Raw genomic sequence first — 13,054 nt, forward strand, 5'->3', positions numbered from 1 at the left:
AAGGACTGAAAAGTAATTCCTGCCATCAAAGAGTTTGCAATTTGGTTGCAAAGACCAAACATGCTAAAGGAAATCATTAAAAAAGTGATAAAGTGTCATATCCTTTAATAAAAAACATATACCAGAAATTCCACAAATACACACACACACACACACACATACACCCCAAGTCCCCTTCTCTTTCTCTCTCATGTATGGAAAAATGATTAAAATATTAATAATCGTCATCCCTGTGGCAATTTCAAGTCTGTACTTTTTTTCTTCATATTTTTCAGTACTGTTTGAATGACCTACAATAAGAATGTAGTATCTTAACAAAGAGAACAGAAATAAATTAAAAACCAATTTATCAATGATATAAACAAAGGAAATTGCTTACGAATATAATATGGTATATAGAATATGACCTATGAACACAGTTACATAAAACTATATGGAAAAAAGACTGGAAGAAAATAGACCCCACTATTAATGATCACTTTTATCTAGGGGCTACCGTGATTTTTGTCCTTTCTGCCTTTCATGTGCTTTCTTATTTTCTAGAAAATAAATCAATCTTTACTTAAAGAACTTCAAACGTTAAACAACTTTCACTCTCATTCTAAAGTATCATTAGTCAAAGTGCTTTACTGATAAGCGTGGGCTTAAGGACATACCTGGAATAAGTGCTGTGCTGATGAGGATATCCACCTCCTTGCACTGTTGAGCAAAGAGTTTCATTTCAGCTACAATGAACTCTTTGGACATCTCCTTCGCGTACCCTCCCTGTCCCTCACCAGATTCCTTCAAGTCCACCTCCAAGGGCTCAGCACCAAGAGACTTGAACTGCTCCAAAGCTGCAGCTCTGGTAATTATTGAAGGGAAAGCAGTGGTTATTTTAGGCCCTTAATAGAAATCAGGATCATCTTTTACATATACATTTTTGGGGGTTTTGGGGGTTTAAGTTTTTATTTAAATTCCAGTTAGTTAACATACCGTGCAATATTAGTTTCAGATGTACAATATAGTGAAGCAACACTTCCATACAACACCTGGTGCTACCACAGCAGGTGCACTCCTTAATCCCTAACATCTGTTTCACCCATTTCCCACCCCCGCACATCCCTTCTGGTAACCAGTTTACACTCTATAGTTAAAAGTCTGTTAGTTGGTTTGCCTCTCTTTTTTTTTCCCTTTGCTTGGTTGTTTTGTTTCTTAAATTCCACATATGAGTGAAATCATATGGTATTTGTCTTTCTCTGACTTATATCACTTAGCATTAGACTCTCTAGCTCTATCCATGTTGTTGCAAATGGCAAGATTTCATGCTTTTTTATGGCTGAACAATATTCCATTGTATACATATATATGTGTGTGTATATGTATATGTATGTATGTATACACACACACACACACACACACACACACACACACACACCACATCCATTCGTTTATCCATTCGTTAGTCAATGGGCACTTGGGTTATTTCCATAATTTGGCTATTGTAGATAATGTTGCTATAAACATTGGGGTGCATGTATCCCTTTGAATTAGTATTTTTGAAAAAAAAAAGAATTAGTATTTTTGTATTCTCTGGGTAAATACTTAGTAGTGCAATTGCTAGATCGTAGGGTAACTCTATTTTCAACCTTTTGAGGAACCTCCATACTGCTCTCCAGAGTGGCTGCACCAATTTGCATTCCCACCAACAGTGCAAGAGGGTTTCTTTCTCCACATCTTCACCAACACCTATTGTTTCTTGTGTTGTTGATTTTAGCCCTTCTGACAGGTGTGAGGTGATATCTCATTATAGTTTTGATTTGCATTTCCCTCATGATCAGTGCTGTTGAGCATCTATTCATGTGTCTGTTGGCCATCTGTATGTCTTCTTTGGAAAAATGTCTATTCATGTCTTCTGCCCATTTTTTAATTGGATTGTTTGTTTTTTGGGTGTTGAGTTTTAAGAAGAGCAAACTGTATACATGCAAACTGGAGATTTTCTTTTGATGTCTCTGACTGGACTATTTCAGTTATTTCCAAAAGTATGTGCCACTTCTATGAAATTTTTTTTTCTGGAAGGATAAAAATTATAGGGAATTCCAACTTCTACTTACTTCAGTTACAAAAGGAATTTCACTACTGATAACTCCAACAATCAATTCGTTTCTTGGGGCCCCACTGTCAATGATGACGTGAACCCTGACCTACATTAAGACTTGACCTCAGGGGTGCCTGGGTGGCTCAGTTGTTAAGCATCTGCCTTCAACTCAGGTCCTGATCCCAGGACGCTGGGATCGAGCCCCGCATCGGGCTCCCTGCTCCACGGGAGGCCTGCTTCTCCCTCTCACACTCCCCCTGCTTGTGTTCCCTCTCTCAAGGTAACCCTGTCAAATTAATAAATAAAATCTTAAAAAAAAAAAAAAACTTAACCTCATTCAAATCACTCAGGTTGAGGTTTTCATTTGTAAATGTTCTGACTTCTGGGGATTTCTCTCTTATGAATGACTCTTAGACATATTTTAACAAAGTGATTTTTGTCCCGAGTCCTCATTAAATTGTCTTTGAAAAAAGCAACCTATAAAAAGTATAAAGAGCCAACAAATTTAAATTATGTAAAAATACATTCAGTTTGAAAAAAATAAACACTTAGGGTGCCTGGGTGGCTCAGGTCATGATCTCCAGGTCCTGGGATTGAGCCCACATCAGGCTCCCTGCTCAGCAGGAAGTCTGCTTCTCCCTCTGCTCCTCCCCCTGTTTGTGCTCTCTTTCTCTCTCTCTCTCAATGAATAAATAAAAAATCTTAAAAATAAAAAAAATAAATAAATAAACACTAGCTGTGCACCGTGTACTGGTTGGAAAACCAGAGCCAACAAAGATCTCTGCTCTGTGGTGGACGGTGTGTTTAACTTGCCAACATCCATCCCACTACAGTGAGTCCCCAACTTCCCTGAAGACGATTACTTCAGGTGCTTGTTAAAACTTCAAATTCGCAGGCCTCTTCCCAGGGGCCAGGAGAGAGACCAGAAGCTTATTTTTAGCAAGAGCAGCAGGTAATTCTGGCCATCAGGGAAGTTGGGGAAACTGTGGTCTTCTCCTACCAGTCCCGAGCATCCGTCAGGGTCAGAGAGTGGACCCAAAGCGTGGGACAGGATTGAGCAAGAGGTCCTCACCCTTTCTGCTGGCTGGAACAAGGAAACTTCTAGCCCAGATTGCCTGCGGAGGCCAACTTGTGACTCAGGGGAATGAGCCAAAGCTGAAGACAACAGAAAGGACAGAAAGAACCAGGTCCTAGGAGGGCCCCAATGCGCTACTGACGTGAGTGTGAAAAAGGGAGCCCTTCCCATGAATTTTCATTTAGGACAGCTAAAACATTTTCTCAGAGTTTAAGCCAGTTTGAGTTATTTTCTATTCCTTACAGCCAAAGGATACTGCTATTTACAAAGTTTTGGAAATGTGTACTATTTTTAACGAAATAAGATAACTTTAAAATGAGATAACTTTAAAATGACATAAAAAATAAAATAAATAAAATAAAATGATGTGTGTGTGTGTGTGTGTGTGTGTGTGTGTGTGAGTGGTCACAATTTTGATCAAAAGGTATCTACATAAATATCCATAAGAAATGATGCCTTCATTAGCAATTATATCTAGCTGGGAGAATTATAAAAGGTATTTTTATTTTCTTCCTTAATGTTTCTCTGTATTTTTCAATAACGACTATTCATAATTGGAACCATAAATGCTATTTTGGAATCTTTGCCTTCAAAATAATTATCATTTAAAACTATTATAATGTATCAAAATGTAAGACCTGAATATTTTTTACCTCAAAATTCCACTTCTAGGAATTTATCCTAAGGAAATAATGAAATCTCTCCAAATACATATGTTCTTACATAGACAATATATGCAGCATTGTTTATATACAGTAAAAATGTCCATTTATAGAGGACTGATTAAATAGGTCACTGAACTTCCACACAGAGGAATCCTGTGCAGCCATTAAGTATATTTGTAGGTAAGTAAAGATCTTCACGATCTACTGTTAAGTAAAAAAAGGCCAGTTAAATAATACTATTAGTAAAATTATCTTTTTAATTAACGTGTAGAAAAGGGAACATATACTAAGATGTTAATAGTTCTCTCCAGAGAATAGACTATTTTACTTTCACTTTTTGTACTTTTCTGAATTGGGGGAATAAGCATGTATTATATTTATGATAAGAAAAGAAACCGAATGTTATAAAATTGATTATATTTCTTTATAGTATGTAAAGTAGGGCTAATTATGCCTATATCATAGAGTTTTGTAAAGAACAAAGAAAGCGTATAGCATAATGCCTAGAAGAGAGCAAGTGTTAGTACGGGTGTCCAAAGAAAACTACAGCTCCTGACCTGCCAATTGTTTTTGTAAATAAAGCTTTATTGGAACACACACACATACACACACACACACACACATACACACAAAGAAAGATTAAAAAAAGTAAAGCTCTTATATTTCTAAACTTCTCAATACAGGCAATCGGTAGGATGCTCACTCTTGTTACAAAGGGAATCTCTTAGTTATTGTTCGAAAAAATTTAAAAATCACACCCCTTTAATATCACTGGGCAATGAGTTGTCCTTAAGTTTTTAGGATGTTTATCTGAAAATATATATTATTCAGTCTTCCAACAAGAATTTATAATTAAGTGTGTTTTCTAATACATTTGGATTTCATATTTATATATGATACCAATCCCTAGTCTCAAAATAGTGAATAATGAGCTATAATTCTTAGAAAAGTTTATGTCTGTTCAGGCACATCTTTCTTCATTGCATACGTGAGCTATCCTAATAAATGGTAAATGGAGTTAAGCAACAGCCATCCTCAAGCTATCAGCTGTGTGCACAATCTAAAACAATGACATCAAAATACCTAATAAATTCTCAGTAGCTGACCCAACACCAAGTTTCAAATCATTTCTAAGTATACACATTTCCATTTTAATGCCACTTACTGTTGCTACAGCGAAAACTTGCACAACCTCCTCTCTCTGGGTTTGGCTGTCTTCGAAGACTTCACATCAGCAAACATTAAAAATTAAAAGACAGCACTACTGACAAGCTTGACTCTGGCTATCCCTGCCTTACATCCTGGTTACTTCAAAAATGTCTTTTCTCATGTCAGCAGAACAGCTTTCTATCAGTACATCACTTCTCTAAACTCCAGGTAAGCCCTGGAAACCATGTTCTATGGAACATTCCTTACTCCAGAAACAAACACTCTTTCCAAGTTTGAATAATGCAAATTTTTTTTGATCATTCTATATTCAAGATTAGCCAGGGTATCATTCCTCTACTGGTCTCAGCTGATAATAACTACATGTTTCAACCTCGAAATAGTATTCATACACATCAATGATAGCCATTCTCAATAAGCATTTAATAAAATCCACTATCTAATATCTTCTGAAATGAAGAATTTTAATCAAACTTTTCTTTAAAGAATTCTAGAAAACATTGATATGTCTGCTTTAAAGTATTATACTATGAACATAATTGAATACTTTCACCTAGGGGCTCTACTATTGCCCAATCAGCTTTATCTGCTTCCAACCATACAATGCAGAGTATACCCCTCACCTCTCTGCCCCCTGTCTGTTCTCCAAAATATCCCCAATCCTGACTTTTTTTAAAGTAAACTCTACGCCCAATGTGGAACTCAAACTCACGAGCCCAAGATCAAGAGTCCCATGCTCTACCAACTGAGCCAGCCAGGTGCCCCCAAAATATCTCCTATACTACTTTCTTTCTTCAAACTCACAGACACATTGGTTCACGTCCTACCTGATTTGTAAATGCATTCTGAACAGAAATAGGACATGGTAGAGCAACATACTACAAACTTGGGCTAGGATTAACCCTGGTCCCACTGCTAGTCCACATAAAGAAACAAAACTGAATGCAAGTTGTTCGTTTTCAATTCCTCTGCTTTTAAATTATTTCTGCTGTACTGAATCTAGGTCCTTAAATTTTTTCCCCCACTAGAATATTTTTCCACTTTGAGTTACCTTTGAAGAAGTAGAAACAAAAAGTGTAAAGAGCTTACAAAGCAGTTTTTGATGTGCAACTTCCATTTATAAATTCTAAAGAAAACATAATATCCACCTGAAACAAAATGTTTTTACCTTAACAGCAATCACTAGTAAAGTACTTACCTGGTGTCAAATCCTCGAACGATTGCACCCATCGACTTGGCTGCACCTGCAGAAGCCAGCCCAGCAACACCACCACCAACTATCAGAATCTAGGGGAAAAGACAGAACGGTGTGTTTTAAATAAAGTTCATTATCAACTGATTATGAAAAACCATCAGCTAAGAACTGTCAGCGACTGGTACACAGGGCGCCACACAGTTAATTCAATAAGACAACAGATGTGCTGGTGGTGAAAGCCCTCGGTAAATACACTGAGTGGAGAGGCAGCGCTTTCACGGAACCACCATTTTTACAAATTTATCAAACAAACACTTGCTGGCAAAGGCCCACAACCTTCACTAAAAACGGTCAGACAACCAGCATCTCTGTGTGGAAGCCACATACAGCCCAATAAGCAGTACATATGTTAAAGATTACCAGGTCTTTTCCAGTGTATAAAAGTTACGCGTACTGAAATAAATTCCCAGTGTAGCATTCTAGCTAGCTCTCCCCGCTCAGATGTGAAGGTTTCTCTATGTTCATAAAATGTCAAAATAAGTTTCAAAGATGGGTACATCTTTGGTGAAATATCCACTCTACCCTGTATTTTGAGCTCAAATGCTTCTGAAAGAACAGCAGGTGACCAACTATGTAATTTTGAACCAATATGAATGAACTGCACCACAGCAACACAATGAATCTCCCTAACCATGGAAGGGTCAGAGCCAAGAAAACCAAAGAATTCCTCAGAAACAAGAGTCTCCCCTGCCTTCCAAGAAACACAATAAGAGCAGTGTTGTCTCTAGTCTGAAATGGGCTTTCCAGAAAAAAAGTTCTATTATACTTCCCAGTCAATTGAGGCAACTCCTTGTGGCTGTGTAAAAAGAAAAAAAAAAAAAAAAAAGCCAACCACAGAAACAGTGAAGCTTATAAATTCCCACATCTCCCATCATGTCCACATCTCCTTCTGCCTTTAATTAAGAAGCCAAGTCAACCCATGCTCCAGTGACCCATAGTGTTTTCGAGATCATGTGAATTCATCTTGAAGGTGATGGTTTGGGGCTGGAGGGTTACTCCACAGAAAAGGGGACAAAGGAGGACCAAGGGGGCTTTGGGCTCAAAGGCATTCACCCCACTCCACACTAGGAGAATGTGAAATAAGGGGTGCCTGGGTGGCTCAGTTGGTTAAGCGTCTGCCTTCGGCTCAGGCCATGATCCCGGGGTCCTGGGATCAAGCCCTGAGTCTGCGCCCTGCTCAGCGGGGAGTCTGCTTCTCCCTCTCTTTCCTGCTTGTGTTCTCTCTTTCTCACTCTCTCTCTCTCTCTCAAATAAATAAAATCTTTTTAAAAAAGCAACAAAAAGAGAAAATGTGAAATAAAAATAAGTAAAAATCACAGGACTAGACCAAGTTATCCTGAACCAAGAAATAACAACAACAACAACAAAAAAAACCCATAATTTAAAAGACATAATCACACAATAATAAAGCCATGTAGATCTTACAACAGCAATTTACTCTCTCTGGGCAGCACGGGGTGAAGAAAAAGACACAGAAATTAAGGGTCACAGTCAAGTCCTGACTCGACTACCAGTCCTGGCTCTGGGTGACCTTGAGCAAGCTACTTAGTATCTGCAATAAAGCAGTCAAAAAACCTTCCCAGGGGCGCCTGGGTAGCTCAGTTGGTTAAGCGACTGCCTTCGACTCAGGTCATGATCCCAGGGTTCCGTGATCGAGCCCCGCATCGGGCTCCCTGCTCGGCCAGAAGCCTGCTTCTCCCTCTCCCATTCCCCCTGCTTGTGTTCCCGCTCACTCTGTCTCTCTCTCTCTGTCAATTAAATAAATAAATAAAATCTTAAAAAAAAAAAAACCTTCCCAGATGGCAGTTATATTAAATGATGGAATCCAAAGCACTGACTGCTAATTGGCACACCACAGACATAAACTCAAGAAACAGGGAAAGGCTGTGGGAAAGGAATGTTCTTTATCTCCAGGACTCCTGGTTGGCTCAGTTGATCAAGTGTCTGACTCTTGATTTTGGCCCAGGTCACGATCTCACAGTCATGAGATGGAGCCCTATGTCGGGCTCCACACTCAGCATGGAGTCTGCTTGAGATTCTCTCTCTCCCTCTGCCCCTCTCCTCGCTCACACTCTGAATAAATAAATAAATAAATAAAATCTTTAAAAAAAGGGGGGGATTTTCTTGATTTCCTGTCATTTAACCTCTTCCCTCCGCTTAGCTCCCCATCTCCGTTAAGGGCACTAATTGTGCACACAACTGTTCAAGCCAAAACAGGAAGGTCATCTTGAGGCTGCTCTTCACACACGTTTCCACCTCCAATCCATCAGCAAGTACTCTTGTGTCAACCCTCAAAGATCTCCCAAATCCATCCCCTTCTACACATCTCTATTGCCACTCCCTTCCCAGGGCACTACTTCTGCAATCAATTCCGAACAGATCTTGCCTTCACTCTTCCCCCTACTAACCATTCTCCCACAGAACTTCCAGATGATTTTTTTAAATCCTCATGAGATTTTATACATATATACACACACACACACACACACACACACACACACACACACACACACACTAGTCTCTGTCCCCAGTTCCTGACACAGAATTCCTAGAACCCTTGTTCTAGGGAGAACCCTCCTAAGTGAGAAGAGCACTAGGAACATTTTTTGTCCTAATATCTGGTCTATGACCCCAGTTCATGACACAGAGTTTCTAAATCCCTTGGAATTTCGAGGGCGATAGCAGTATCTTTTGTTCTAACAAATTGACTCTTGGGGTGGGCTCCTGGATGGCAGCTGATCACCAGAAAGTCCGTGGATAGCAGCTGAGAATTTTCAGCCCCACCTCCCATTCTCCAGAGAAAGGAGAAGGGCTGGAAAAGGAGTTGAGATCAGTGATGTCCATGTGATGAAACTTCCTTTAAAAACCCCAAAAGTACAGGGTTTGAAAAGCTTCCAGGCTCGTGAACACATGGAGGTACAAGGAGAGAGGTGTGTCCAAGGAGGGCATGGAAGCTCCATGCCCCCTCCCACATACCTTGCCTCAGGCATCTCTTCCATCTGGAAGTTCATCTGTATCCGTTATCATATCCTTCTATAACAAACTGGTAAACGGTAAGGAAACTATTTTCCTGAGTTCTGTGAGCAGTTCTAGAAATTAACTGAACCCAGGGAGGGGGTCATGGGAACCTCTGAATGATTTATAGTCAATCTGTCAGAAAAATGGGTAACAACTAGACTGGCAGTTGGCGCATGAAGGGGGATGAGGGCATCTTGGGGGACTGAGTCCTTAACCTGTGGATCTCACACTATCTCTAGGGAGACGGTATTAGAATTAAGTTGTAGGGCACCCTGCTGGTGTCACAGAGTTGCTTGGTGTGGAGAAACCCCCACACATTTGATGAGCAGAAGTGTCAGAAGTGTTCTATGTGAAAGCAGAGACACAGAAGCAAAAGTGGGTTTTTCCAAAACAATCCTGAATCAGACATTTCCCTCATCTGTAAGAGAATCTGAGCAAGCCCAGTATCATCCAGCCCCAACCGACCTTTCTACAAACTCAGATCCCTCTCCACCTTGTTCACCACACTCCAGACCAATAGCCTTCTTTATACTTTTCTTTTCCATCTCAGTGCTTCATAGATGCTGTGCCCCTTGCCTGAAATCCTAAATACCTGGTTCCTTTCTCGCCATCCTTTAGGTCTAAGCTCAAATGTCAAAGGACCCTTCCCATCATCTTAGCGAAAGGAGCTTGCCCCTCTGACTCACTATCACATCATTTCTTTTATGTTTAAAAATTATATAATTCATTGTGTATTTATCGCCTCACTGTGGCCCTACTAGAGTGTAAGTTTCACGTGACAGGGATCTTGTTTCCTGGATTCCGCAGCTCCCAGAACAGTGCCTGACATATGGTGAGCCATCAAATGATGGACTGTTAGCTCATTCTAGACAAGAACCCTCCATATTTACAGGAAACCCAAATAAAATATTATTCAATCTACCTTGATAAGACCCCTAGTGTCTAATTCTTCAATACCAGAAAACTATTTCTGACACATGACCACAATCCTGTAAACTGCAATTTAAATTCTCAGTAAAAAACTAATGATGTAATGTATGGTGATTAACATAACATAATAAAATAAATTCTCAGTAAAGACAGTCTCTTTTCTACCTTCTAAAGACTGACTGATTCTCCTTTCTTTAAGCCTCTTGTCTTTTATTTCACTTTTTATCGTATTTTTTTAAGATTTCATTTATTTATTTGTTTGAGGCGGGGGGGGGGAGCAGAGAGGGAGAAGCAGGCTCCCCGTTGAGCAGGGAGCCCGACACGGGGCTCAATCCCAGGACCCTGGGATCATGACCTGAGCCGAGGGCAGACGTTTAACTGACTGAGCCACCCAGGCACCCCTTGTTTCATTTTTTAATCTCTAATATATTCGCAGCTTTCCTCTCAGTTTCCACATACTTCAGGAAAGAGTCTAACCAAAACTGAGTAGTTGGTTTGTGCATTAAAGCATTCAGCCAGTTTAAAAACAGCATTCAACTTCTGGCCACCATGAGTGCCAGACCTATTCTTATGATCCTGACAAAGAAGCCAAACAGAATCACTTCAGGGGCGCCTGGCTGGCTCAGTTGGAAGAGCATGTGACTCTTGGTCTCTGGGTCATAAGTTCGAGCCCCATGTTGGCTGTAGAGATGATTTAAATAAATAAATAAACTAAAAAAAAAAAAAGGCAATCACTTCAATATCACATCCCTGTTTTTTTGCTAAATTTCCTTGTTATGTATTCTGGCCTCCACTTAAACCACTTGCCATTTTCTTCACCTGGCCTGTTCTTAAAGCAGTATAATCACTAGATTCCTCAAAGCTGCCAGTATCTTTTTTTTTTCATTTTTTCTAAGAGATTGATTTCATATGAGTTTTCAGTTTGTAAAACAAAGTACTTAAGAGCAGGAAGCACCAAGGAAACCTGTACCTACAGACATACTCTTCCGTCCTATTTCCTCTACCCAGACAATGTGCTTATATTGTCATTTAGTGGATGCAGTGTTGAAGGGTTACAATGTATTCTATTCTTCCACCTAACCATCCCCACTGCTCAACTGCTCCTCTCTGATTAAAGAAGCCATAGGCTTTCCTTCTGCCAAGTACCCAGATTATGCCACCTCCCTTCCCTCCTCCCTCATCCTAACCCATTTTTGAAAAAAAGTGAAAAACCTAAGACAATCTTTTCTATGTGTGAAATGTCATTGTGATTCTGTTTGGCTTCTTTGTCAGGATCATAAGAATAGGTCTGGCACTCATGGTGGCCAGAAGTTGAATGCTGTTTTTAAACTGGCTGAATGCTTTAATGCACAAACCAACTACTCAGTTTTGGTTAGACTCTTTCCTGAAGTATGTGGAAACTGAGAGGAAAGCTGCGAATATATTAGAGATTAAAAAATGAAACAAGGGGTGCCTGGGTGGCTCAGTCAGTTAAACGTCTGCCCTCGGCTCAGGTCATGATCCCAGGGTCCTGGGATTGAGCCCCGTGTCGGGCTCCCTGCTCAACAGGGAGCCTGCTTCTCCCTCTCTGCTCTCCCCCACCTCTCTCTCTCAAACAAATAAATAAATAAAATCTTAAAAAAATACGATAAAAAGTGAAATAAAAGACAAGAGGCTTAAAGAAAGGAGAATCAGTCAGTCTTTAGAAGGTAGAAGAGAGACTGTCTTTACTGAGAATTTATTCAAGAATTTGCTGAACTAAGACCATCTTTCCTATGAACCAAGTGTCACAACACTGGGAAATTGAGACCTTACTGAATGGTATCTTGAAGCTTTTTTAAAAATTAGTAATAAACACGCTAACTCGAATGAGTTATCCAAAACCCCTTTAAGAATTCAAGTTAGTAAGTCAAAAACAGAAAAAAACTAGAACTTCCAGAAATGTCAAAATTCTTTTTTGTCAAGCAATTGTAAACAGCCTTGAGGCTCCACCGTGTATCTGTACATGCACAGGATTATCAATGTGAAGTCAACACAGAACAAAACTTTTAAAATAACTATATTTTAGTACTACACATACCCTCACTTTTAATCAATTCATAATATGAAAAAACATTAAAAGTTTTACCTACCTTAGCTGGAGGAACTTTTCCAGCAGCTGTGATCTGACCAGTAAAAAACCGTCCGAAATGATTTGCTGCTAGTACAACAGCTTTATAACTGAAAAAATAAATATTTCCATAAAATGAAAGATCTTAGACTCATATATTATCCTAAGTCGCCAATTAAACTTTCTTTTTTATTATTATATGTTAATCACCATACATTACATCATTAGTTTTTTTTTTTAAAGGTTTTATTTATTTGACAGAGAGAGACACAGCGAGAGAGGGAACACAAGCAGGGGGAGTGGGAGAGGGAGAAGCAGGCTCCGAGCCTGATGCGGGGCTCAATCCCAGGACACTCAGATGAGCCTGATGTGGGGCTCGATCCCAGGACGCTCGGATCATGACCTGAGCTGAAGGCAGACGCCCAACGACTGAGCCACCCAGGCGCCCCTACATCATTAGTTTTTGATGTAGTGATCCATGATTCATTGTTTGCATATAATACCCAGTGCTCCATGCAGAATGTGCCCTTTTTAATACCCATCACCAGGCTAACCCATCCTCCCACACCCCTCCCCTGCCAATTAAACTTTCTTTAATAGTCAAAGAATAATCGCTAACATTTTGTAGTAACCACTACATGTCAAAAACCATTCTTAGTGTCGCATGTAAACCTACTCCTTTAACCTCCATAACAATCCTGTGGAAAGGTACAGTTATTACCTGCATTTTGTAGATGAGTAAACAGAGACACAGAGAGATGCAGAGACTTGCTAGTCA

The 13,054-nt window shown here is 39.7% G+C and overlaps 1 protein-coding gene across 7 annotated transcripts in view; it reads right to left on the reverse strand.

Moving 5' to 3' along the window:
* NNT (nicotinamide nucleotide transhydrogenase) overlaps positions 1 to 13,054 on the reverse strand; it is a 91,322-nt gene that overhangs the window by 62,644 nt on the left and 15,624 nt on the right. For all 7 annotated transcript variants that reach the window (XR_003207079.2, XR_003207078.2, XM_025867310.2 and 4 more), the window contains exons 5-7: positions 12,299 to 12,386; positions 6,183 to 6,271; positions 657 to 844 (exon numbers count right to left, since the gene is read on the reverse strand). Coding sequence is in view for 5 of the 7 variants with exons in the window: in XM_025867310.2 (XP_025723095.1) it covers positions 657 to 844; positions 6,183 to 6,271; positions 12,299 to 12,386 (365 nt within the window). In the remaining 2 variants the exon portion in view is untranslated. The remainder of the gene's footprint in view (positions 1 to 656; positions 845 to 6,182; positions 6,272 to 12,298; positions 12,387 to 13,054) is intronic.

This window comes from Callorhinus ursinus, unplaced genomic scaffold (genome assembly GCF_003265705.2).
Source record: "Callorhinus ursinus isolate GAN/ISIS: 27379988/994484 unplaced genomic scaffold, GSC_fseal_2.0 scaffold3, whole genome shotgun sequence".
NCBI classification, from domain to species: domain Eukaryota; kingdom Metazoa; phylum Chordata; class Mammalia; order Carnivora; family Otariidae; genus Callorhinus; species Callorhinus ursinus.